We start from the raw sequence: 25,123 nt of genomic DNA, 5'->3' as shown, positions 1-25,123 counted from the left end.
GAAATATTTAATATAAAAGATTTAACCTAGTTATAGAAAATTACTATTTGTAAATCTCTCAATGAGAGATATTCAGCAATAGTACTTTAGAGTACTGGTTGCGTTAGGAAGGGCATCCAGCTGTAGAAACTCTGACAGATCAGATTGGAGTCTGGTGTAGCCATCTGGTTCGCCAGTCCTCAGTCAAATTGTCCAACCCATGCTAGCATGGAAAGCGGACGTTAAATGATGATGATGATTATTTGCCAACATAACATGGCAGTCCTGGTTTAGGACAAAAAAAAAAAAAAAATTTAGAAACTTACTTTTTCTTCAATTTGAGATATGCAGTAGATAAATTACCCCATGCTTCAAAGTTCTGTAAAGAAAATACATTAATTATATATGTGTGTGTATGTATATATGTACGTACTTGTGTGTGTGTGTGTGTGTGTGTCATCATCATCATCATCATCATCGTTTAACGTCCGCTTTCCATGCTAGCATGGGTTGGACGATTTGACTGAGGACTGGTGAAACCGGATGGCAACACCAGGCTCCAGTCTGATTTGGCAGAGTTTCTACAGCTGGATGCCCTTCCTAACGCCAACCACTCAGAGAGTGTAGTGGGTGCTTTTACGTGTCACCCGCACGAAAACGGCCACGCTCGAAATGGTGTCTTTTATGTGCCACCCGCACAAGCCAGTCCAGGGGCACTGGCAACGATCTCGCTCGAAAATCCTACAGGAGCCAGTCAGGCGGTACTGGCAACGGCCACGCTCAAAATGGTGCATCTCATGTGGGGCACTGGCAACGATCTTACTTGGCTTGCCGGGTCTTCTCACGCACAGCCCGTTTCCAAAGGTCTCGGTCCGTAGTCATCGCCTCGGTGAGGCCCAATGTACGAAGGTCTTGCCTCACCACCTCATATATATATATATATATATATATATATGTATGTATGTATGTGTATCCAATCATGTATGTATGTATGTGTATATGTGTGTGTGTGTGTGTGTGTAGGGCATCCAGCTGTAGAAACTCTGCCAGATCAGATTGGAGCCTGGTGCAGCCTTCTGGCTTGCCATACCTCAGTCAAACCGTCCAACCCATGCCAGCATGGAAGGTGGGTGTTAAACGATGATGATGAAACCAAATGTATTTTCGTTTTTGTTTGTTTTTAGATTCACAAACATTTACAAGTCTACCTTATATTCTATATTTATCCATGACAAAAGAGCCATGCTAAGTCAATGTAAATGTGTCGCTAATTCTCATCAATCAATCTTATATTAAATAAAAAATTACAATAATTACAAGCACTGTTGTGAGGTTAAGTAGCTTGATTTGCAACCACAAGGTTTCAGTTCAGTCCCACTGTATGGCATCTTCAGCAAGTGGCTCCTACTATAACCCTAGGCTGACTAATGCTTTGTGACTGAATTTGATACATGGAAAGTGCATGGAAGCCTATTGTGTATGTGTGTTTATATATATATATATATATATATATATATATACATACACATATATATATGTATGTATAGACGTGTGTGTGTGTGTGTGTGTGTGTGTGTGTGTATGTATTTGTCCCCACTATTGCTTGGTGATTGGTGTTGGTTTATTTGCAACCTCTTAGAAGTCCAGCAAAATAGATTAACAGAATAATATACTTTAAAAAAAGGTACTGGGGTCGATTTGTTTGATTAATGCCTTCAAGGGAGTGCCCCAGCATGGCCACAGTAAAAAAGGCTAAAAAAAAAAACAAGACAGATTATCTCCCTTGATAGCACAGTCTTGGTTGTAAAACAATACAGACAATGCAATAAAACTAGCCATGTTCTATTTAGGAGAAAATTAACAGAAATAATTCAAACTGCGGAATATAACCAACAGCACATCTCAGTCTATGTACATATAACAAACTAGACACTTAATTAGAAGATTAAATGGGTGATGGGTGGAAGTAAGTGGAGTAGATACTATTCAGTTAATAATCTCTTTTGATTAACGAGCTTGAGTCAAGCAGGTGTCCAAAATAAACACAAATCACAATCAATCAATAAATATACTCACGTCAGAATCAATCATGACACAGCGATGGAATGCTTTTGCAGCAGTCTCGAATTTGCTGGCGGCAAGTGAAGCACAACCGTAAGTAAACCAGAGCGGGGTCTGAGTATGGTATAAGCAAAGATAAAAAATAAACACATTAGAAAATCTAGGTTATTTCATAAAGCACTGTATTCATAGTTCAGTAGAATGGTTGTGTGTGTGTGATGGTGCCACATATAAAAAGCACCCAGTATATTCTGTGTATTGGGTGCTTTTAGGAAGGGCATCCAGCTGTAGAAACCATGCCAGAACAGACAATTGGAGCCTGGTGCAGCTCACTAGCTCCTGTCAAACAGTCCTAACCCATACCAGCATCGAAAACAGGTGTTAAATGATGGTGATTATTTGCAACAGAAGCAGTATTAGTACCAAAAGGCAATCTTTAAATCCAATCTAACAGGATCTCTTGTTAGATCACCATTAGAACTATATATATGTGAAGGCGCATGGCTCAGTGGTTAGAGCATTGGGCTCATAATCATGAGGTAGTGAGTTCAATTCCTGAACGGGGTTCTGTGTTGTGTTCTTGAGCAAGACACTTTATTTCACGTTGCTCCAGTTCACTCAGCTGTAGAAATGAGTTGCGACATCACTGGTGCCAAGCTGTATTGGCCCCATTGCCTGTCCCCTGGATAACAGTGGCGCAGAGAGGGAAGGCTGGTATGCCTGGGTGACTGCTGGTCTTCTATAAACAACCTTGCTCGAACCTGTGCCTCAGAGAGGAACTTTCTAAGTGCAAACCCATGGTCAGTCATGACTGAAGGAGGGGTCTTTGCCCCAATAGATTGGTTTTGTGTATACAGAGTTCAATAGAAGTTGTTCTATGTATATTTAGTTCATCATTTCTCCACAAAAATTATGAGTGAAATTTTAAAAACTTTTTGACATGAACACAATATAGAATTTGGGTCCATATGACCCCATCATTTTCAGCCTTTGCTCTCTTTCAACAGCATTTTACAAACAGCTCCTCCCCATGTTAGAAATATTTAAACAGCTGGCTCTAGAAATCTGCCTCAGCAAATTCTATCAGACTCATAGAAGCATGGCAGAATGGATGCGAAATGATGAACTCTAAACAATCCATGTAAATGACAACCACAACTAATACAGATATGACCCCAATAAAAAAAAAAAGACTAGCACTCAGTCGGTTATGATGGTGAGGGCTCCAGGTGACCCAATCAAGTGGCTGAGTACTCCACAGACACAGGTACCCTTAATGTAGTTCTCAATGAGATTCAGTGTGATATAGAATGTGATAAGGCTAGCCCCTTTGTAATTACAGGTACAACTCATTTTTGCCAGCTGAGTGGACTGGAGCAATGTGAAATAAAGTGTCTTGCTCAAGGAGAAAATGCGCCACCAGGAATTGAACTCATGGCCTTATAATCATGAGCTGAATACTCAAACCACTAAGCCACATACCTTTACTATAACACCAACAACTATGAACATCACTATGAGCAACATTAAATAAGAAAAAAAAATGGTTTTTCTTACCTGGAGTGTATTGATCTTCAGCGATCGCTCAAAGCAGCTCAGACAATTGTCCCACTACAAAAACATCAACAGAAATTAATGTAAAAAAAAAAAAATGATAATTTGCGCAATTAAATATTCTAGAAAGTATTACTTAATAAGTTAAGTATTGTATTTGATGACATATAATATGAATTAATCTGAACATGGTCGATGCCAGTGCCTCCTGACTGGCTCCTGTGCTGGTTGTACATAAACAGCACCATCCAAACATGGTTGATGTCTGTGCCTCTGACTGGCTCCCATAACTGTGACACGTAAAAGGCACCATCCAAACGTAGTCAATGCCAGTGCCCCGACTGGCTCCTGTGCCTGTGGCACATAAAAAGCACCATCCGAATGACGAAGCAGTGCAGTCATGGTTGTGTGACATTTTATCTGCCAGCCCGCTTTTCAGTCCTCGTTATTCTCATCCTAATGACAAACACTGGTTGTAACAGAGAAATTATCCTAAGCAAACACCTCTCATCTATAAAATGGTGATTGCCTAAGTCCTAAATCCCAAAACAAAGAAACCTCAATGTAGTTGTTTGACTTGCTCAATATAACAGTCAGCTCTTCTCTTACAAGCTCCCAACCTCCTTTAATGTGAGAGATCATACCTTTAATCCTAAATCTTATAAGACAAACCAGGGAGCTTTTAGTAAGGGGATCAACTCACCCAATGCAGCTACCAAATTTCCTTTAGTAAATTTATCAATAGGGCTCACATGTTTAGCACTTTACCTACTGCCAGAGTCATCAGTGACTCCCTATGCTATGTACTTAATATGGAAGTCACTGGAGACTCTCACCAGTGATGATTTTTTTTATGGAGTCTCATATTATTGGAGTACAAATTACATTACTAGAATTTTAGGAAAAGTACAGAACACATATTTGTGTGTGTTTCTTGGATGGTTTTCAATTTGACACAATAAAAGCCAAGATAAACCCTGGTAAGGAAAATGCAAATCATTGTTATCTCCAGCGTTGGAACACTGCCGTCTATAAAATAGTTTTTGTGAAAAAGAAGCCAATATAATCTGAAGTATAATCCGTACCAAAAAGTCATAAATGAATGTAAATAATCCATAAATGGCGGTATAGTGGACATTTTAACACTTTTTAACATGTGTATCGCCGACGACTCCCATGAATGTAATCTCCATTCTGTACCATGGGGGTCACGGGTGACACGTGTTATTTCTTTACTACCCACAAAGGGCTACACACAGAGGGGACAAACAAGGACAGACAAACGGATTAAGTCGATTATATCGACCCCAGTGCGTAACTGGTACTTATTTAATTGACCCTGAAAGGATGAAAAGCAAAGTCGACCTTGGCGGAATTTGAACTCAGAATGTAGCGGCAGACGAAATAACACCAAGCATTTCGCCCAGCGTGCTAATGTTTCTGTCAGCTCACCACGGGTGATAAGTGTGTTATAAACCAATGTAATAGTTCATTTATAGTAAACTAGAACATATAAGTGTTATAGGGTTAAAGAAATTAAAATTGCATAACTTATAACAAAATTAGACTGCTGGTGCAAAAGAGAATATGGCACAAACTGGGTTTGGTAGGCAAAGGGCCAAATTTTAAACCCAAAGGCAACATGTTCTACAATAAAGACAGGATTTTACAAAGATCAGCAACACCATGTTATAGAAACTACTCAAGCAAAATTGACCAAAGTTAACAAACAAGAAAATTTTGTCCAGATTTATGTTATATAGGAACTTACATCTTCTTTTCCAAAATAAAGGTAACCCATGCAGCGCTGGGCCCGTGCACTTCGGTGATTAGACAATTCCCAGGCTTTCTGGTAGTGCTCAATGTTTCTTGTGACATCACCAAGGAAACACCAGAGGTTTGGAGTTTCTTCTATTTCCAACTGTTCACGGATCAATGACTCAGCCTATAGAAATAGAAATATACGGATTGATATGTGAAGAACTGTTGAAAAAAAAACATTAATGAAAGTAAAAATTAAATTTTGAGTAAAATAAACTGAAAAACAAAAGTGTACATAACACACACATCCATCCATACATACATATAAAAGCATGTGAAATTAACGTGCAAGTGGCTGAGCACTCCACAGACACATGGACCCATAATGTAAATCTCAGGGAGATTCAGTTGGCACAGACTGTGATAAGGATGGTCCTCTTGAATTACAGGTACAACTCATTTTCGCCAGCTGAGTTGACTGGAGCAACGTGAAATAAAGTGTCTTGCTCAAGGACACAATGCGTCACCAGGAATTGAACTCATGACCTTATGATTATGAACTGAATATGCTAACCCCTAAACCATGAGCCTTCATGAAGATACCAGACACATTTCACAAACAATACCTATGGAAGATCCTCAAAGTCTTTTGGTGGAAAGAGGAATCCTTCCACAAAGCAAATTCCAATCACTGCAAAATGTTGTGACGCTGGATTGGTTTCATCTGGCAGGTCACATTTGTTGTGGGGCTCCTGCTTTCCCTGCAGCATTCCTCTCTTTAGGTTCTTTAATCAGTTCTGATTCTGAGTTCTGTACTCCAAGAGTACACACCACAGTGACATTGAGTAAGACGCTCCCAAGGAGACTGTTCTAAGTTAAACTCTTTTAAGGTTGCCTTGAGAGTGTCTTTGATATGGCACTTGACTGAGAGCCAACTGCTGATTGAATTCTTTAGGGTTCTGATTCTTCTGTCAAATCTAAAGCTTATTTATTTACCTTGTTTTGAATTAATCATGCTTTACCTTGTAGCTTTATCATGATGTGATTGTTTATGATTTGATTGACAGTGTAGGCTAGGTATGAGATGTCAGATCTGGCCAGGTGGAACATAAAACAGGGAGAATATTTTGGCTGGATACGGTCAGTTTAAATGCTAAAAGGTTAAAGAAAATCTGTTTAGGAAGTTTAGAAAACAAAGGTTATAATCTGTAAAGGAAGATGATAAAGGGGCTGAGTGAGTTACCTTCTCCAATTTGTTCATCCGTTGGTAGCAGACAATAACATCTTCCCACATCTCCAGCTGTTCAAGAATGTCACATGCTGAGCCAATGGAACCAAGGGAGATCAGCAACTGAGCCAATTGTTTCTAGAAAGAAAGAGACAGACTGATGAAAGATATGAAATTGAGCAAAGTAAGATAAATGGAGACTTACAAAACGTTATCCAAATACACACACACATTAATAAGGATCATGTCCAGAAAATTTACTGTAAGAAATTTTGCTATATGGACAATGATAAAGCATATTCATCCATTTGTTTCAGCCATGCGGCAGCAGTCATGCTGGAGCACTACTGTATCAACATTTTTAAAATAAAAAAAGTAATAAAAGGTTTTATAAATGTTTTACATAAGCAAGTAGTTATTCAAAATCAAATATTAAAAAAAACATGAGGAGATTGTTTAAAACGAAATTTCTTATTGTGAATTTTCCTACAGCAAAAATATTTGTAAAATTGTTTATGGTGCAATTTACTATAACCAATAATACATCTTGTACATCTCTAGTCAAGACATATGTCAACAATCACACAACCTCCCAAAACACACTATGGTCATCACCTGTAAGACTTTGAAGATGAAAGAAAAAAACCCCAAAGAGAAATGAATAAGAATCTCCAACTTACTTTGAGTAACCAGACTGAAGGTGTTCTCGTGTAATAAAACTGAGGTAAACGCTTATGGGATGGAGGTTGTTGGTTTGACATCTGACTCACAATCTCCTAAATGTGCGAAATAGAAGGTAAAAATATTCCTTGATAGTCAAAGTTTTGCATTTAAGGACATCAAAAACATCATGATTCATTATCATCATCACCGTTTAATGCTTGCATTGGGTCAGATGGAATTATGTTGAAGCAGATTCTTTTCTGCCGCTGAATGCCTCTCCCTGTCATGAACCCTTAGCTGTCCCCATAACCAGATTTGTTTTTCATAGACGACTAAGAACAAACAAGACTGCTTTTATGATGGTGGTGTTCATTTGCAACAATCACGAGATATCAAGACAAGAATGCACGCACATGCACACATACATAGATACATATGTGGTTAGGGTGTTGCACTCTTACTAGCGAGATCGTGGGTTCGATTCCTGGATTGGCTGGTGCATTGTGTTCTTCAGCAAGGCTCTTCATTTCATGTTGCTCCAGTCCACTAGGCTGTAAATGGGTAACCCTGCAATGGACTAACCACCCAATCAGAAAGAATGGTGCCCTGCTTGCATAACCAGTGATTACCACGTATACCTAAACTTTCTGTATGTAGGGGCAGGCATAGCTGTATGGTAAGGAGCCATTGAATGTGGCTGTTAGAAAAGTATGGGTCCACCTTCTGGGTTCCCAATCACATGGTTCTGCATGGCACTTTGGGTAAGCGTCTTCTGCTATAGCCTCAGGTCAACCAAAACCTGTCAGTGGATTTGGTAGATGGAAACTGAAAGAAGTCTGTTGTGTGTGCATGTATGTACATACATCTATCTATATATACACACACACACATAGGCGTTAGGAAGGGCATCCAGCAGTAGAAACTTTGCCAGATCAGATTGAGCCTGGTGCAGCCTTCTGGTTCATCAGTCCTCAGTCAAACCATCCAACCCATGCCAGCTTGGAAAGCGGACATTAAATGATGATGATGACACATACACACACACATATATGTACACATACACACATACATACATATACACACACATATATACACATACATGCACACATACACACACACCCATGTGTGTGTTTTTGTGTCTATGTTTGTCTCCCATCACCACTTGAGAGCTGGTGTTGGTGTGTTTACAACCCAATAATTTAGTGGTCCAATAATGCAGGGAATCACAGACAAAAATTCATTGAAAACAAATGTTTTATTTAGTTCCATCGAAATCCCAAGAGGATGAAATGTAAAGTGGGCCGCAGTAGGATTTGAACTCAGAAAGTAAAGAGTGGGAAGCACACTCATAAAGCATTCTGCTTGACCCACTAACAATTCAACCAAGCCACAGCCCTGGAATTTTGGGAATAATAAGGTGAAACTCTGTCCAATCAAAGGAAATGCCATCAAGTATGTGAGAAGACTACTTACTTCAATCTGTTTCATGGATCTCTCAATTGTACGTCCAAAGGATTTCTCAAGGAAAGAACGGGTGTAGAGAGATGTTACTTGAATGCACCAGTCCAATGGCTGATTGAGAAGGAACTGGAGAGAGAGAGAGAGATAAGCAATGTAACTGAATGCAATATCAATATTAGTTTTAAATTTTGGTACAAGGTCAGTAATATTAGGGGAGAGAGGGAGTAAGTGTATTACATTGACCCCAGAGTTCAACTGGTACCTATTTTATTGACCCCCCCAAAAAAGATGAAAAGCAAAGCTGACCTCAGTGGAAGTTGAACGTAAAGATGGATGAAATTCCACTAAGCATTCTGTCTGGAATGCTAACAATTCTGCCAGCTCAATAATATACATGTATATCTATAACTACACACACCAGGCGTATATAATGTCTTTAGGCTGCTTCTCTACGTTAAAAGAAATGAAAAAGCTATAATCCATGAATGAATTTTGTCAAACACTTCCATCTAGGAGTGATCTGTTAATATTTCTAAGACATATTTTTTTCTTTACACTCTTCAAAACCAGATTCTCACATTGACCATATGATTAAGAAATCAGCTTTACCATTACATGGTTTCTGTTGCATTCCCACTACATAGGACTGCTGGGAGAGGTTTTCTACTGCGGATCGAGGCACTTTTCCATTTCTCAAATTGATATTTGTAAAGTTACAACCAGCAGTCGTATGTAGTGGGAATGAAACAGAAACCATGTAACGGTAAAGCTGATTTCTTAATCATATGACCAATGTGAAAATCTGGGTTTGAAGAGTGTAGAGAAAAAAAATGTCTTAGAGATATTAACAGATCACTCCTAGATGGAAGTGTTTGACAAAATTCATTCATGGATTATAGTTTTGTCATTTCTTTTAACGTAGAGAAGCAGCTTAAAGACAGTATATACACCCGGTGTGTGCAGTTATACATACATGTATATCATTAGAGTGATATATAGAAATACCATCAGTTATAGTAATATACAGAAATACAGATTGCTACTCAATAATTATTTCTTCACACATTTCTAACATGTGAATCACAGGCTTAATATAATATTAATTTTGTACTGTTGGAATCACCAAGGACACCCATGCTATAAATCAATAGAGTAGTTTATATATAGTGAACTAGAACATATATATATAGTTTTTAAAAAATCCCACAAAATTTATAACAAAATTAGACCAAAGTGTTCAGATAAAAGTTCTTTACTCACTGATATATAAGCTAAGAGTTGTTCATTAGTTAGTTTTTCTTGACTGGGCTCTGACCGACGGCTAACTTCCCTGAAAGATAGAAATAGAAAAAAGAATATTAATAATTATAACAAGAGCACTCAGAGAGAGCGCAAACCTCTGCCAAGGCAACACCAACATCCTCTCAACGATTAGCCAGAGATGATTTTCAAAATGAGAATATCTGAAATAAACTTGGCTGCTCTCACAAACAAGAATACTAAAAATGAACCCGACCACTCTCAAATATTAAGTAAAAAAACAGGAAAAATAATCCAGAATCCTTGTCTGGTATTGGATCGATTCCGAAATCTAATCAGTTTGTGCCAGTCACAAGGCCAAACATCCCTGAAAGTTTTATCCGAATCCATCCAGCGGTTATTGAGATATCCTGTTCATGGATAAACAAACAAACACGACTGGAAACAATACCTCTGCGTTCGTTAAGGCAGAGGTAATTATGCTTTCTTATAATGGTACAAAGATACTTATAAGAAGAAGGATACAAGCACGACCAGTAATTACTGACATGAAACTCATGCTCTACAATGGTTGTCATTAAGAAAGGCATCCAACCCTAAAGATCGTGCCAAAGCAGACATTGGAGCTTGATACAGTCCTAGGAGACATTGGTTCCTGCCAAACTGCCCAACTTATGCCAGCATGGACATTAAATGATGATTGTGCTCGCAGTAATGAATGACGAAATTTGACTATGATAAGATTTGAACTTGAAATGCATTTGTTTAGCTGGTACAATGCTATGAGGGGCTGGCAACATTCTAGATGCCAACAACCTGACCTTGATCTATGTTTGATGCAGCCTGGTCAAGGAGATGAAATGTAGAAAGATGTGCCACACGAAAGACGCATCTTCATTTACGCCATCCCAGGAGTCCAGAAATTTCTTCAGGTGCATCAGTCTTAGTGTCAGTGAGCTCATCATCAAGGATGGTATTGCAAGACCATCACTCAGCGGATGTTCATAGCAGATGGATTTCATGACCAGCAAAATCTTACCCTTCTATCAGGAAAGCAAGTGCTTCAATCTGGTCAGATGTAGCCTTAGATACATTTGAGCTGATGCTTGTGGTTGGAACATCTTTTAATCATCCATTGGCGTTAAACAACATCAAACAAATAAATGACCCAGCAACTGAGCATCTATGTGGATGCTTGTCTTGCAAAAAATAGTAGCCATGTTAATGGAAGAACACATGGGATAATGAAGTTCAAAAGAGAGGACAGGATAATTAATGCTGGTAGTCTTCTGATGATAGGTCTGATGAATGAGGGCAGACATGGGGGGGGGGGGGGTTTAAACAATAACTAAATGAACCCCCACCAAACTAAAATACAGCGACAGAAGTAAGAGTCATAATGTTTCTTACATAAGGCCGAGTACAATGGCTTGTTCAAGTTGGTTAACTTGTAAATCTGGTTCAGAAATCTCGGAAAATTCAATATTTTCAAGGACTGTGTCATCATTATGGCTTAGATTCTGAAAAGACAAAACAGAAAAGTTCCAAAATACAGTATTTATTTATTTATTTATATATATATATATATATATATATATATGCTAGTCATTATGAGCTAAGAAAATCTTAGAAAAAGTATCTTTTGTGTAAATGCACACTTGAAAAAATTTTATGCTAAGCCCTTTAGATTACTGTCAAATGAAAAGATTAACTCGTTTAGATTGTTTTCAATTAATCATGAATTATCTTCTAGCTTCTAGATTTTGATGGTGTGTTTGTATATTTTCAGAACGATATTGTAGGATAAGTGTGAAAGGCCGGATCTGGTCAGTTTGAAAATAAAACAGATGGATTATTTGGGCTGGATTTGGTTAGTTTAAATATATGGGCACAGATATGGCTGTGCAGTTGAGAAACTTGTTTTGCGACCATGTGGTTTTTGGGTTCAGTCCCTCTATGCAGCATCTTCTACTATAGCCCTAGGCCAACCAAAGCCTTGTAAGTGGATTTGGAAGACAGAAACCCACTGTTTGTATTTAAGTAAACATGAATCAGTGAGGGAGAGGATAGGCATTAGGCTGGCCACCAAACTGAAGGTGTACCAAGCAGTTGTACTGAATACGCTCCTGCTAAAAAGCTAAAGCACTTCCAGATGAACTGACTGAGAAAGCTGTTGAAAATCACTTGGCAAGACAAGGTCTCAGATACAGAGATCCTTTCTTGAGCTGATCTGCCAAGAGAATGCAAGTCAGGTGAGCAGGCCACCTTGTTTGAATGCCTGACATGCGACCCTTCGAGAGACTGTTTGACAGAGAACTGGCAGAAGGTAAGTGCATACAAGGTGGACAGAAAAAGTACTTCAAGAATATACTCAAAGCTTCACTGAAGAACTTTGAGATCAACCCTGACACCTGGGAAACTCAAGCACAAGACCACCCTGCCTGGTGAAGCTACACCAACAGAGGTGCCATTTTCTAAAAACAAAACAGGGTCATTCGGGTATAAAGCAAATACAAACTGCACAATTCCAGAGTCAACGTCTTGCTTTTAGTCCCAGCCGACCACCAGTGCCTGGCTTGTGGTAGAACCTTCCAAACACGCATTAGACTGATCAACCATAACTGGACACACCGTGCCCTTATCTCCTTCTCCCATGTGATGTCCTTGGTCATCGGTGACAATGACAGATGAACTATGATGGTGATATGATGATGTGTTTAGCCCAGTTTCGACATTATGTGATGAGTATAAAGCACCACCACCGTCACACAAGCAATGCTGTTTGTTTTCCTTCTTCCACATATCTGGCAATGGGGAAATATTACCTAGTTTGGAAGCAGATGAGTTTGGTGACAGGAAGGGCATCTGGCCTTAGAAAATCCACTTGAACAAATTCTGCCTGACCTATGCAAATGTGGAAACAATGAAGTCTTTCAAACAAAAAAACCGAAACCAAAATACCATACCTTTGGAAGCATGGAAGCATTAAGCTTAACTGCAGGCACATGTAACTCTAAGACCTGAGCCTCCATCTCATCTGGTTGTGTTCGTTTCACCTCCAAAAGAACTTGGGCAACATCTTTACTTTGGAAACGTGTGCGTTTGCCTAATGCACCTGATTGAAAAAAGAGAAAGTGAAATATTGAAATCAATAGAATGCATTTGGTGAGATACAATGTCATCATCATCATCGTTTAATATCCGCCTTCCATGCTAGCATGGATGGGATGGTTACTTTTGTAACTGTTTTGGCAGGATTTTTACAGCTGGATGCCCTTCCTAACACCAACCGCTCAGCAGAGTGGACTTAGTGTTTTTTTACATGGCACAAGCACAGAGGAGGTCAGTTTTGGCAAGGGTTTTTACAGCTGGATGCCCTTCTGAACACCAATCACTTTACAGTGCGGACCGAGTGCTTTTAAGTGACACCTGCTCTGACAGGGTCACCAAGTACGTGCAAGACAAAAAAAAAAAAAAAAATTCAAAATTAGGTTCTTACAAGTTGACATGTGTATCATTATCATTTTGTCAATTTTTCCATGCTTGCATGAGTCGGACAGAGTTTAATGAGGTGGATTTTATATGATCAAAGGTGTAGTGACCCCTGGTAGTTATGACGACAAGCAAAACAGAAAGGGGATGTCACGAGAGTAACCTCCCTCGAGCTTCTAGAATGTTCGAGATTCTTCTAGAACTTCCGGTTTTACTCGGAAGCCGGGGACTTCCAGTCCAACCCTATATAAAGGAAAGAAATTCTAATTCAAGCGATTTGATGCATGTTGGTTCCTCAACATGGACTGGATCAAACCGCCGCACTTAAGCCCACTCGTTCACCTTTCTTACTTGGAGACATGTAACTGCAGACAGAACACATTCATGTAATGTTATAAGCTTCTTTCAACTAACTTCGTATGTGAACGCATTATCTCCAAGAATAAAAGTTATGACTTAATACAAGCGCCTCGTGTGTTCTATCCTCTTGTTATTATGAGCAGATACAATGTCTTCCTTCTCTCTCATACTGACTAAATTATAGTGTGTCATTAAGCCAATGTTACCACCAAAAATGGATAACACCGACATCACTATAAATACCTGCCCTTCCTGTTGCCAATTATCACCTGTTTCCAATTAAGGTAATATTTTCCATGGCTAGATATACTTTTCATGGAAGACTGGAAACAAACAACAGACACACACACACACACACGTTTATTCACTGAATTAATAATATCCATAAACACACATGTATTCACAATTTAGAAAATATTCTTTGACTAGTCTGTATTAAGACATTTTGGATTCAACAAATTAGTGTGTGTGTGTGGTGTGTGTATCATCATCACCATCATTTAACGTCCATTGCCCATGCTGGCATGGGTTGGATGGTTCGACCAGAGCTGGTAAGCTGAAAGGCTGCACCAGACTCGTCTGATTTGGAATGGTTTCTACAGCTAGATCCCCTTCCTAATGCCAACCACTCAGAGTGTAGAGGGTGCTTTTATGTGGCTAAGAGCAAAGTGTATATATATATATATATATATATATATTCATACACACACACACACACACAGATACATGCATGGCAGGTTTCTTTCAATTTCCATCTACCAAATCCCTCACAAGGCTTTGGTCAGTCCAGTGCTGTTGTAGAAGACACCCAAGGTGCTGCATAGTTAGACTGAACCCAAGATCACATGGTTGGGAAACAACCTTTCTAAACACACAACCATGCCTGCACCTATACATGTACACTATGGTAATATATCAGTTGTCATCTGACATCATCTTATTTTCAAGGCCCAACATCCCTAGGTCTGACCTCATCACTTTTTCCATGTCTTTTACTGTCAGCACACAGCAATACAACCGTCTTCTACTACAGCCATCGGCCAACGAAAGCCTCGAGTGGGTTTGGTGGACAGAAACCGAAAAAGCCCATTGTGTATATGCGTGTACCCTTGACATCATGTGATGACTGGATAATTGTAAAATGAGTATGTGTGTTTGTGTGTGCATGCACACACATGCACGTGTGCGTGTCTCCTTACCTTGGCATTAAGTGACAGCTGTAAATGAAAGTCATTCATTTCCAATATTCTGCAAAAAACATGTCTGTCCATGGGGAAATATTACCTTGTATGGACATAAATGAGGGTTGACAACAGGAAGGGCATCAAGCTGTAGAAAATAGGCTTCAGTAAATTCTGTCTGACCCATGCAAGCGTGGAAAAGTGGCCATTATGATGATGAAACTCAAGTGTAAAATGTGAGTTAAAATATTCAGTTAAAATATCTTACCTGTGAGACTAACATTCAGGTGTGCTGTGTTTGCGGCACTGAGGAAATGTTCTTTGGCTTTTTGATATTCATAGTAGTCTTGTTTTAAATATGCTGCTTCCAATTCATAACAAATCTCAAGTTCTCTGGAATGGTGATTAAGACAATTAAAGAAAAAAATAAAAACACAATAACAGAATTACAAAAATTACATCCTTTGTATTTAACACTATTTTGGGAGAGAGGTTACACTGACCTACAAAAATGCACTTGACTTACAAAAATATTCAACATAATATTAAGAAAGAATTTGAAACCTAATATAAACGAATATGTAGCTGTGTGGTAAGAAGCTTGCTTCTCAACCAAATACTTCAGGGTTCAATTCCACTTGTGGAACTATTGGCATGTATCTTATACTATATATCCCCAGGTTGACCAAAGCCTTGTGAATAGATTTAGTAGACAGAAACTAAAGGAAGCCTGTCGTGTGTGTGTTTGTCTGTCTGTGAGTCTTTGTCCCCCACCCCCACTTGACAACTGGTGTTAGTGTGTTTATGTCCTTGTAACTTAGCAGTTCAGCAAGAGATTGATAGAATACGTAGCAGGCTTTATAAAACAAAGTACTGAGGTCGATTCACTTGACTAAAGATTCTTCAAAGTGGTGCCACAGCATGGCCACAGTCTAATGATTGAAACAAGTAAAAGATAAAAAAATAACAGGCCTAACTTTGGAAGATATTTTCTTAAGGAACTGCACAGTGGGATTGAACCTGAAGCCACATGGATGGTAATAATAATGTTCATCTGTCATTGTTGACAATGACCAGAACATCACATGGGAGAAGATGAGGCCAGTGTGTGCTCAGAAGGTTCTGCTGCAGGTCAGGCACTGGTGGTCTGCTGGGAATGAAGGCAAGGATTTGGCTCTGGATTTGGGCACCTCACATTTTCTTTATGCTCCTGTAATTCTGTTAAGCAATGGCACCTCTGTTGGTGCAGTTATGCCAGGCAGGGCAATCCTGTGCTTACATTTCCCAGATGTCAGGCTTGATCTGAAAGCACTTCGGGGAGGCTTTGAATGTATCTTTGAAACATTTTTCCTGCCCACCTTGTGTGCGCATTCCTTCTAACAATTCACTGCAAAACAGTCTTTTGGGTAGTCATGTATCAGGCATTTGAACACAAGGTGGCCTGCCCACCTGACCTGCGTTCTCCTCAGCAGTGTGTAAATGTTTGGCAGATCAGCTCTCAAGAGGACCTCCGTGTCTGGGACTTTGTCTTGCCAGGTGAGTTTCAATAACCTTTTCAGACATGGTTCATACACACACACGCATGCAGACACTCATATATCAGAGTGAGTGATGCCATTACATTGAAGCTAAGCTGTGATCTCACCGAAGCTTTAAGTTGTTTACACTGTAATTGGTTAAAAGATAAAATAAGATTGAATTGTAAAATATTTTAAGTAAAACTTTACCTGTTCTTCTTATCTAGCAGTGCCATCTTCTGTGTCACTGAAAAAAGAGTAATATTATATTAATACAATGTGTGAATTTGTCATTTCCCAATCACATGGTTTCAGGTTCAGTCTTTGGGCAAATGTCTTCTACCAGAAAAATAGGGAAAGGGTGTATATGCATATTTCAAGTATTATTGCCCTTTCATCAGTATTTCATCCAATCTATCAACTATCCTTGAATAAAAACCCACAGTGGAATTCAATCTAAAACCATACAGCTGCAAAACAATCCTTTTAGTCACAAAGCCATACGTGAGCCTCTGTGTGTGTGTGTGGGTGTGTAGAATCATGAAAAAGGAAAGACTGAAAAACATAAAGAGAGACTCACTTGCAGTTAGTGCTTCATCAGCAATATCCTTCAGGCTGGGAGATTTGTCATCCAGCAACCTCTGGTAAACTGACACCACCCGGAACCGCCACCATTCACCACTCTGTAACAAATAATTCACAATACTTATTGAATATTATATCAGATGATCAGTCAAGGCTTCCTTAATATTCTAGCATTATTGGTATTCGGTCTGTCTTTATGTTCTGAGTTAAAATTCCGCTGAGGTTGACATTGCTTTTCATCCTTTCGGGCTTGATAAATTAAGTACCAGTTTCATACTGGGGTCAATCTAATCGACTGGCCCCTCCCCAAATATTTTGTGCTCTGTGCCTAGAGTAGAAAAGAATATTCTAGCATTATTGACCTCATATTCCCTTCCAGTGGCTATGGTTAAAGGAATGGCTAGAAACACCAGCCAAATCTCCCTTAAATCCTGCTCTACTCTCTTACAAAAGGAAGGAAACATAAGATAATATAATCTTAAATGTATCTAAAAATATGAGATGGGCATAGTTGAAACAAATGATTGGTGAGCTTTCAGAATAGCTTTCATTACCTCACAGAGAAATATACCAGTAAAAATTTACCAGAAAAGGATACGGAATTGGAGGGCAAAAAAGTTAAAAAAATTGAATGTTTTGGACAAAAGATTCCTTTAACAGAAGGAAATAATCACTCAATTCTTTGCCCTTTTTCTTCTTCATGAAGTAATGGCGGCTAGTTTGAAAGTCTGCCAATCAACAATTATGTTTCACAAGTGTAATTGCTTATTTACTAATTGGCACTCGATCAGTTACGACAAGTGTTCCAGTTGGTATGATCAATGGAACAGCCAGCTTGGGAAATTAACATGCAAATGGCTGAGCACTCCACAGGCATATGCAACCTTAATGTAATTCTCAGGAAGATTCAGCATGACACAGAATGTGACATGGCTGGAACCCTCGTCATTGCAAGTAGCGGAGTGCTACGAGTAAATAAGGCACATGGCTTAGTAGTTAGGGTATTCAGCTTGCAGTTATAAGGTCCTGGTTTCAATTCCTGGCAATGCATTGTGCCCTTGAGCAAGATACTTTATTTCACGTTACTCCAGTTCATTCAGCTGGTAAAAATGAGATGGCCCTTCCTAACACCAACCACTCCAAGAGCGTAGTGGGCAATAAAGAAATTATATATATATTAACAACTTGTCTCCTCCAGTTTTAAATAAATTGATGAATTTTATGGGACTTCTTTCCATAAATTCATCATACATATATACAAGAACTACTTTCATATCTTCGCAAATTTACACCTGTAAACTACCAGCAAAGTATGAAGAACCAACATTAGGAATCTCTTTTTGGAAACCTCCAAAATTAAAAGACGAATCAACATTCAACCTTTTTACACCTATATATATATATATATATATATATATATATATATATATATATATATTCAAACAGTTTCCATCAACCAAATTTGCTCGTAAGGCATTGGCCAGTCTGGGGCTATAGTAGAGAACACTTGCCTAAGAGTGAAAAAGTGAAAGGAAAACAGAGAATGTGAGAATAAAGATGAGCAAAAGAGAGAAGACAGAATAAAAAGTAGAGAGACTGAAGACAACAGAGATAAAGAAGAATATACCAAACATTGTTTTGGTGAAGACTACGTACCCAGAGTTGCTGACGGAATGTAGAGCTTTCAAGCAGGATGCTTGTGGCAAGAAAAAAGCAAGGTAACTGACGGCAGAGTTTATAGACAGCTTCCCCATCTTTGCAGAGTTCCTTCACTAAAAGACTGTGGAGTTTGTCTTCCTGCAAGGAAAAGGGGCAGAAAAGGGGAGACATTTAGTGAAGATCAAAGATAAACAAAATGCAACTACGAGATACATGAAAACATTTTGTAATGAGATTTTCTATTGAGAATTTCAGAAGAAATTTGTCACTTATTAAGACTGCCATCAGAAAGTGACACAACCTGAGAGGGAGATAAAACCATTAAGTATTATCTCATTTTGGTCTTAAGACTGGTTGAGTCAAGTGAAATCGTTGTCAGGGCCAATGCCCATGCTGCCTGACTGGCACCTGTGCCAGTGATACATAAAAAGCACCATTCAAATGTGGCTGATGCCAGTGCTGGTGGCACATAAAAAGCACCATTTGAGCATGGTGGATGTCAGTGCTGGTAGCACATAAAAAGCACCACTGAAGCATGGTCACTGCCAGTCCCACCTGACTGGCTCCTGTGCCGGTGGTACATAAAAAGCACCATGGAAAATGGATGTTAAATGGTGATGATGATGATGGTGATGTTCAAGCTGAACATCAATCCTCACCACCACTGTGGGAGAACCTATCAGGATTACAAGTACATTCCATCTTCCTCAACTAAACAATAAAGGTAGACAAATGTTCTAATTAAATATGAAAAAATGAAAAACAATTGTTTCATCTGAATTCAATCACATCAATCTTGCCATATTATGCAATAATATATGCAACTATGGATTATTTTCAGAGGGCAATAGAATCGAGTAAGTAGTATGCTGCACGATGAAACAAAATAACCTGTGCTTCATCAAAAGAAACAATACTATAAAAACAAAGATAAGCGGAAGTGAAAAGATGGAGCACTCACCTGATATATAACTTTAGGGCACCAATTCTGGTAGAATTTCTCTAAAGAAAAGGCTTCTGTGAGTGGTCCTGTCCAATTATTTTGCAGGAATATTTGTAGGCATGAAACTCCAACCACAAGAATTTTCAATGCGCTGAGGTTTTCAGTGTTTTTCAGTAGAGTGGAAGTTAAGAGGAAAGAAAATAAATAATAATAATGATAATAATAATAATCCTTTCTGCTATAGGCACAAGGCCTGAAATTTTAAGGCCGGGAGCTAGTCAATTACATTGTCCCCAGTGTTTCACTGGTACTTAATTTATCAACCCCGAAAGGATGAAAGGCAAAGTCAACCATGGCAGAATTTGAACTCAGAACATAATTACCAACGGACTTAATAGCTCATCAGTCGTAACAGCTCCATTACTGAGATTGGTATAAGTAGGAGAATTTCATTAATTCAGAAATCTGCTCTATTGGGAACAATAAGGATTGCAAGAAAGGTCCTCAGCATCTAAGAGAACTGGCTGTGACTTAGTATCAAGGGCATTGATTCCGAATGTAAAGCATTCCTGCATACCATGAATATTAATGGTTTCTAATTTAAACACAAAGGCAGAAGATTTGAGGGGAGGGTGTTAGTTGATAAAACCAAATCCAGTATTCGTCTGGTGCTTTATTTTATCAACTTTCAAAAGGATAAAAAGCAAATTTGAGTTATTTTGAAGAAGGGAGTAGCAGTTGAACCTGTTCTAACTACATCATTATTCTGTAGTAATAGTCCTTATAAAATCTACTGGCAGTCTGAAATAAGTGGTCCTGTTCTTAAAGTGCTGAAACTGCTTTGACTTTAAATCAACAGCTGATGAGGGGAGATTGTGCTCGTCTGTTTTTCCATATTATGTCACTTTATGATCCTATATGTGAGCCATTCATTTGAATTGTCTGTGTTTGTTTTTTTTTCTCATATATAATAATATTAATTTTATTTGGGTATTAACTCTGGAGTTTACTCTATTAAGCTCATCCATGGGTATTGGCTATCAGAAAAGACAATAATCTAGAGATTTTTTTTTTTTACGAGACACGTCTGAAAATCCACAAACATCTGTAGAGTTTTTTAAAATTACAAACAAGAAAACTGGAGAGAGTAAGCCATTTTAATACATTGCTTTACAATTGTTTCATCTGAATTTGACCTCATCAGCCTTGCCATATTATGCAATAATAGATGCAACAATCAATTATTCTCCAAGTGCCATTAAAATGGCAAATTCCGAATAAGACTCATCGGTAATTAGCAAATTAATTTGATATCTAATTCTGATGAGTCTGATTGAGAAGGTGTCATGTCAAAGACATTCGGACAATAATCAATTGTTGCAGATATTATTGCATAATATGGCACAGCTGATGAAATCAAATTCAGATAAAACAATTGTTAAGTGATGCATTAAAATGACTTGCCCATACCACATTTCTTGTTTGTAACTATATATCTTTTACTCTCTCTTTTACTTGTTTCAGTCATTTGACTGTGGCCATGCTGGAGCACTGCTTTTAGTCGAGCAAATCGACCCCAGGACTTATTCTTTGTAAGCCTAGTACTTATTCTATTGGTCTCTTTTGCCGAACCGCTAAGTTACGGGGACGTAAACACACCAGCATCGGTTGTCAAGTGATGGTGGGGGGACAAACATACATACATATATACGATGGGCTTCTTTCAGTTTCCGTCTACCAAATCCACTCACAAGGCTTTGGTTGGCCCGAGGCTATAGTAGAAGACACTTGCGTGGCACTGAACCCGGAACCATGTGGTTGGTAAGCAAGCTACTTACCACACGGCCACTCCCACGCCTATATATATATATATATATATATATATATATATATATATATATATATATATATAAATATATATATCATCATCATTTAATGTCTGTCTTCCATGCTAGCATGGGTCGGACCATATATATATATATATATATATATATATATATATATACACACACAATATTAGATGCATAAAAAAGTGCTGATTTTTCAAAGTGGATGGCACACTTTAAAGATGGAGACCCAGGAAGACATGGGATGAAGTCCTGAAGGATGACTTTCAGACGCTGAATCTCTCAGATGAAATGACAAAGGACTGAGATACTTGATGCTTTGCTGTACTCAAGAAGACTTGTCCCCCCACAGTAGAAGCACTAAGGCTGCATCCCCTGGTAAAGAGGGCTGGCCCGCAAAAGTCTTGTGCTGATGCCATGTAAAAGCACTCATGGGGCCACAGCACCCACTGTAATGTGGTTGGCATTGGGAAGGGTATCCAGCTGTAGAACCCATGCCAAAACAGATTAGAACTTGGTGCAGCTCTCCACCTCTGGTCAAACTGTTCAACCCATGCCAGCATGGAAAATGAACGCTAAAGGATGATGATACATGCATACATATGCTGGCATAAATCTATGTATATTTAATCAATGTATTTATAAACAGTTGCCATATCTACCACATAAAATTAAGAAGGACAGACATTTATCTATAAAACTGTTGTCCTAACGAGCATCAGATGAAAAAAATTCTAAAAAAACACAAAAAAGAAAAGAATAGTGCGTGTTAAGTGTCCATGACTTTTACCTTTTAGTATCTGTAGACAGTAGAGAATCAATGTTTTTGAGAACTAGTGCTTGGATTTCTGAAGGCAGGAGTTCTTCCAAATCTCCACCGACCACTTCTGTGGTAAATGGATCAGCAATGACAGCTTCATAATTACCAGATAGAAAGTTTCCAATGATCACTGGCAATTCAGATTCTAAGAAAGATTAAAAAAAAAAAAAAAAAAAAAAAAGAGTACATAAATATATATATATATATATATACATATATACATGAAATAGAAAAAAAAAATAAATAAATAAAAAAGGATTTAGAGAATCGTCATCGTTGAACAGTTACCTTCCATGCTGGCATGGGTGGGACAGTTTGACAAGAACTGGCCAGGTAGAAGCCTGCACCAGACTTCTGTAACTGTTTTAGCAGGATTTTTACAGCTGGATGCCCTTCCTAACCCCAACCACTTTACAGTGTGGACTGGGCGCTTTTAAGTGGCACCTGCACTGACAGGGTCACCAAGTACTTGCAAGACAATAAAAAAAAAAATCAAAAATGCATATATTAAAGTGTGCATATGCTCATACGTGCACACATGCACAGGTGCAGGCATGGCTGTGTGGTAAGAAGCTTGCTTCCCAAGCACATGGTTCCTAGTACATTCCTACTGCATGGTACCTTGGGCAAGTACTTTCTACTATAGCAATGGGCCGACCAAAGCCTTATTAGTGGAGATTTGGTAGATGGAAACAGAAAGAAGCCTGTCATATATATATATATATATATATATATATATATACACATACATTTATGTATGTATGTGTGTGTGTGTGTGTGTGTGTGTAACTGTTTGTCTACCACCACCATTTGACAACTGGTGTTGGTGTGTTTACATCCCTGTAACTTAGCAGTTTAGCAAAACAGACCAATAAAATAAACACCAGGCTTCAAGTGGAAACGAGTCCCGGGGTGGATTCATTCGACTAAATATTCTTCAAGGCAGTGCCCCAGCATGGGCGCAATCAAGTCACTGAAACAAGTACAAAAATAATATATATATATATATATATAATTAACATAATATGGTAAAAATTCGATATTAATTAATATCAATTTAATACCAGGAAACTAGCACATTAAAAGAATCAGAAGGTTCTTGAAAATTTTTTTTCGAGATCTTATATATATATATATATATATATATGTATGTATGTGATGGCTTTTTTCAGCTTCTGTTTACAAAATTCACTCACAGGGTTTTGGCTGGCCCAGGGCTCAAGTAGAAGACACGTGTTCAGGGTGCCACATAGCGGAACTGAACCTGAGGTCATGTGGTTGCGAAACAAATTTATTACCACACAGCCACATCAGCGCTTAAAAAATAAACACTAAACATAATAATGATGATGATAATATATACATACAAGCATGAATATAATTACACGGTACACATTAGCAGTTAAGATTTTAAATGAAGATTATATGCTTAGCAGTCCTAATCTAGGAGAGCAAAAGAAAACACCACCCTCAGCCTCTCACTAAACCTAAACTATTGAATGTTCTAGATTAAAGCTGATAAATGTCTTATATATGTAATTTACATAAATTTCTGTGAATCAGTGTTCCAGTTGTTCAGTGCATAGAATTGTGGCATTCCAGAACACGCATGCACAGAGTTTATTCATTTCAGTCCTTTGACTGCAGTGATGTTGGGGTAGTGTCTTGAAGTACGGGAGAAGGAAGGGGTGTCAATCAAACAAACTGACCTCAATGCTTATTGCTTGACACTTATTCTATCAGTCTCTTTTGCCAGACTGTTAAGTTATGGAGATGTAAACAAACCAACACCAGTTGTCAAACAGCAGGGGTACAAACACAAAGACATAGAGAGAAACACACACAAATGCATATTTATATATATATGCAATAAAGGTGCAATAAAGACTGCAAACAAACAGGAAACAACTTCTATCTCATTCCAGGGTGAAAAACTAGAGGTAGTCGATAGCTTCCGCTATCTGGGCGACCAAGTTAGTAGTGGGGGTGGGTGCGCTGAAAGTGTAGCTGCTAGAATAAGAATAGCCTGGGCAAAGTTTAGAGAGCTCTTACCCCTGCTGGCGACAAAGGGACTCTCACTCAGAGTAAAAGGCAGACTGTATGACGCATGCGTACGAACAACCATGCTACATGGCAGTGAAACATGGGCTGTAACTGCTGAGGACATACGTAAGCTCGCAAGGAATGAAGCCAGTATGCTCCGTTGGATGTGTAATGTCAATGTGAATACCCGTCAGAGTGTAAGTATCTTGAGAGAAAAGCTGAACATTAGAAGCATCAGTTGTGGCGTGCAAGAGAGACGATTGCGCTGGTATGGACATGTGGTGAGAATGGAGGAGGATAGCTGCGTGAAAAAGTGCCACACCCTAACAGTTGAGGGAACCCGTGGAAGAGGTAGGCCCAGGAAGACCTGGGCTGAGGTGGTGAGGCAAGACCTTCGTACATTGGGCCTCACCGAGGCGATGACTACGGACCGAGACCTTTGGAAATGGGCTGTGCGTGAGAAGACCCGGCAAGCCAAGTAAGATCGTTGCCAGTGCCCCTGGACTGGTTCTTGTGCGGGTGGCACATGAGATGCACCATTTTGAGCGTGGCCGTTGCCAGTACCGCCTGACTGGCTCCTGTAGGATTTTCGAGCGAGATCGTTGCCAGTGCCCCTGGACTGGCTTGTGCGGGTGGCACATAAAAGACACCATTTCGAGCGTGGCCGTTTTCGTGCGGGTGACACGTAAAAGCACCCACTACACTCTGA

General features: G+C 38.9%; 1 protein-coding gene across 2 annotated transcripts in view; it reads right to left on the bottom strand.

Moving 5' to 3' along the window:
* Nucleotides 1–25,123, bottom strand: part of LOC106881373 (tetratricopeptide repeat protein 27) — a 47,277-nt gene that overhangs the window by 7,076 nt on the left and 15,078 nt on the right. For both annotated transcript variants that reach the window (XM_089351582.1, XM_089351583.1), the window contains 16 exons: nucleotides 22,342–22,516; nucleotides 19,723–19,855; nucleotides 18,759–18,899; nucleotides 17,098–17,200; nucleotides 16,728–16,764; nucleotides 15,269–15,393; nucleotides 12,934–13,082; nucleotides 11,378–11,487; nucleotides 9,968–10,037; nucleotides 8,720–8,833; nucleotides 7,264–7,359; nucleotides 6,599–6,721; nucleotides 5,366–5,539; nucleotides 3,598–3,651; nucleotides 2,056–2,154; nucleotides 306–358 (listed from right to left, as the gene is read on the bottom strand). In XM_089351582.1, coding sequence (XP_089207708.1) covers nucleotides 306–358; nucleotides 2,056–2,154; nucleotides 3,598–3,651; nucleotides 5,366–5,539; nucleotides 6,599–6,721; nucleotides 7,264–7,359; nucleotides 8,720–8,833; nucleotides 9,968–10,037; nucleotides 11,378–11,487; nucleotides 12,934–13,082; nucleotides 15,269–15,393; nucleotides 16,728–16,764; nucleotides 17,098–17,200; nucleotides 18,759–18,899; nucleotides 19,723–19,855; nucleotides 22,342–22,516 — 1,756 coding nt within the window. The remainder of the gene's footprint in view (nucleotides 1–305; nucleotides 359–2,055; nucleotides 2,155–3,597; nucleotides 3,652–5,365; nucleotides 5,540–6,598; nucleotides 6,722–7,263; nucleotides 7,360–8,719; nucleotides 8,834–9,967; nucleotides 10,038–11,377; nucleotides 11,488–12,933; nucleotides 13,083–15,268; nucleotides 15,394–16,727; nucleotides 16,765–17,097; nucleotides 17,201–18,758; nucleotides 18,900–19,722; nucleotides 19,856–22,341; nucleotides 22,517–25,123) is intronic.

This window comes from Octopus bimaculoides, chromosome 4 (assembly GCF_046866305.1).
Source record: "Octopus bimaculoides isolate indiv1 chromosome 4, ASM4686630v1, whole genome shotgun sequence".
Lineage (NCBI taxonomy): Eukaryota > Metazoa > Mollusca > Cephalopoda > Octopoda > Octopodidae > Octopus > Octopus bimaculoides.
The sequence above is the reverse complement of the archived record's forward strand: the minus strand, read 5'-3'. Positions and strand labels throughout refer to the sequence as shown.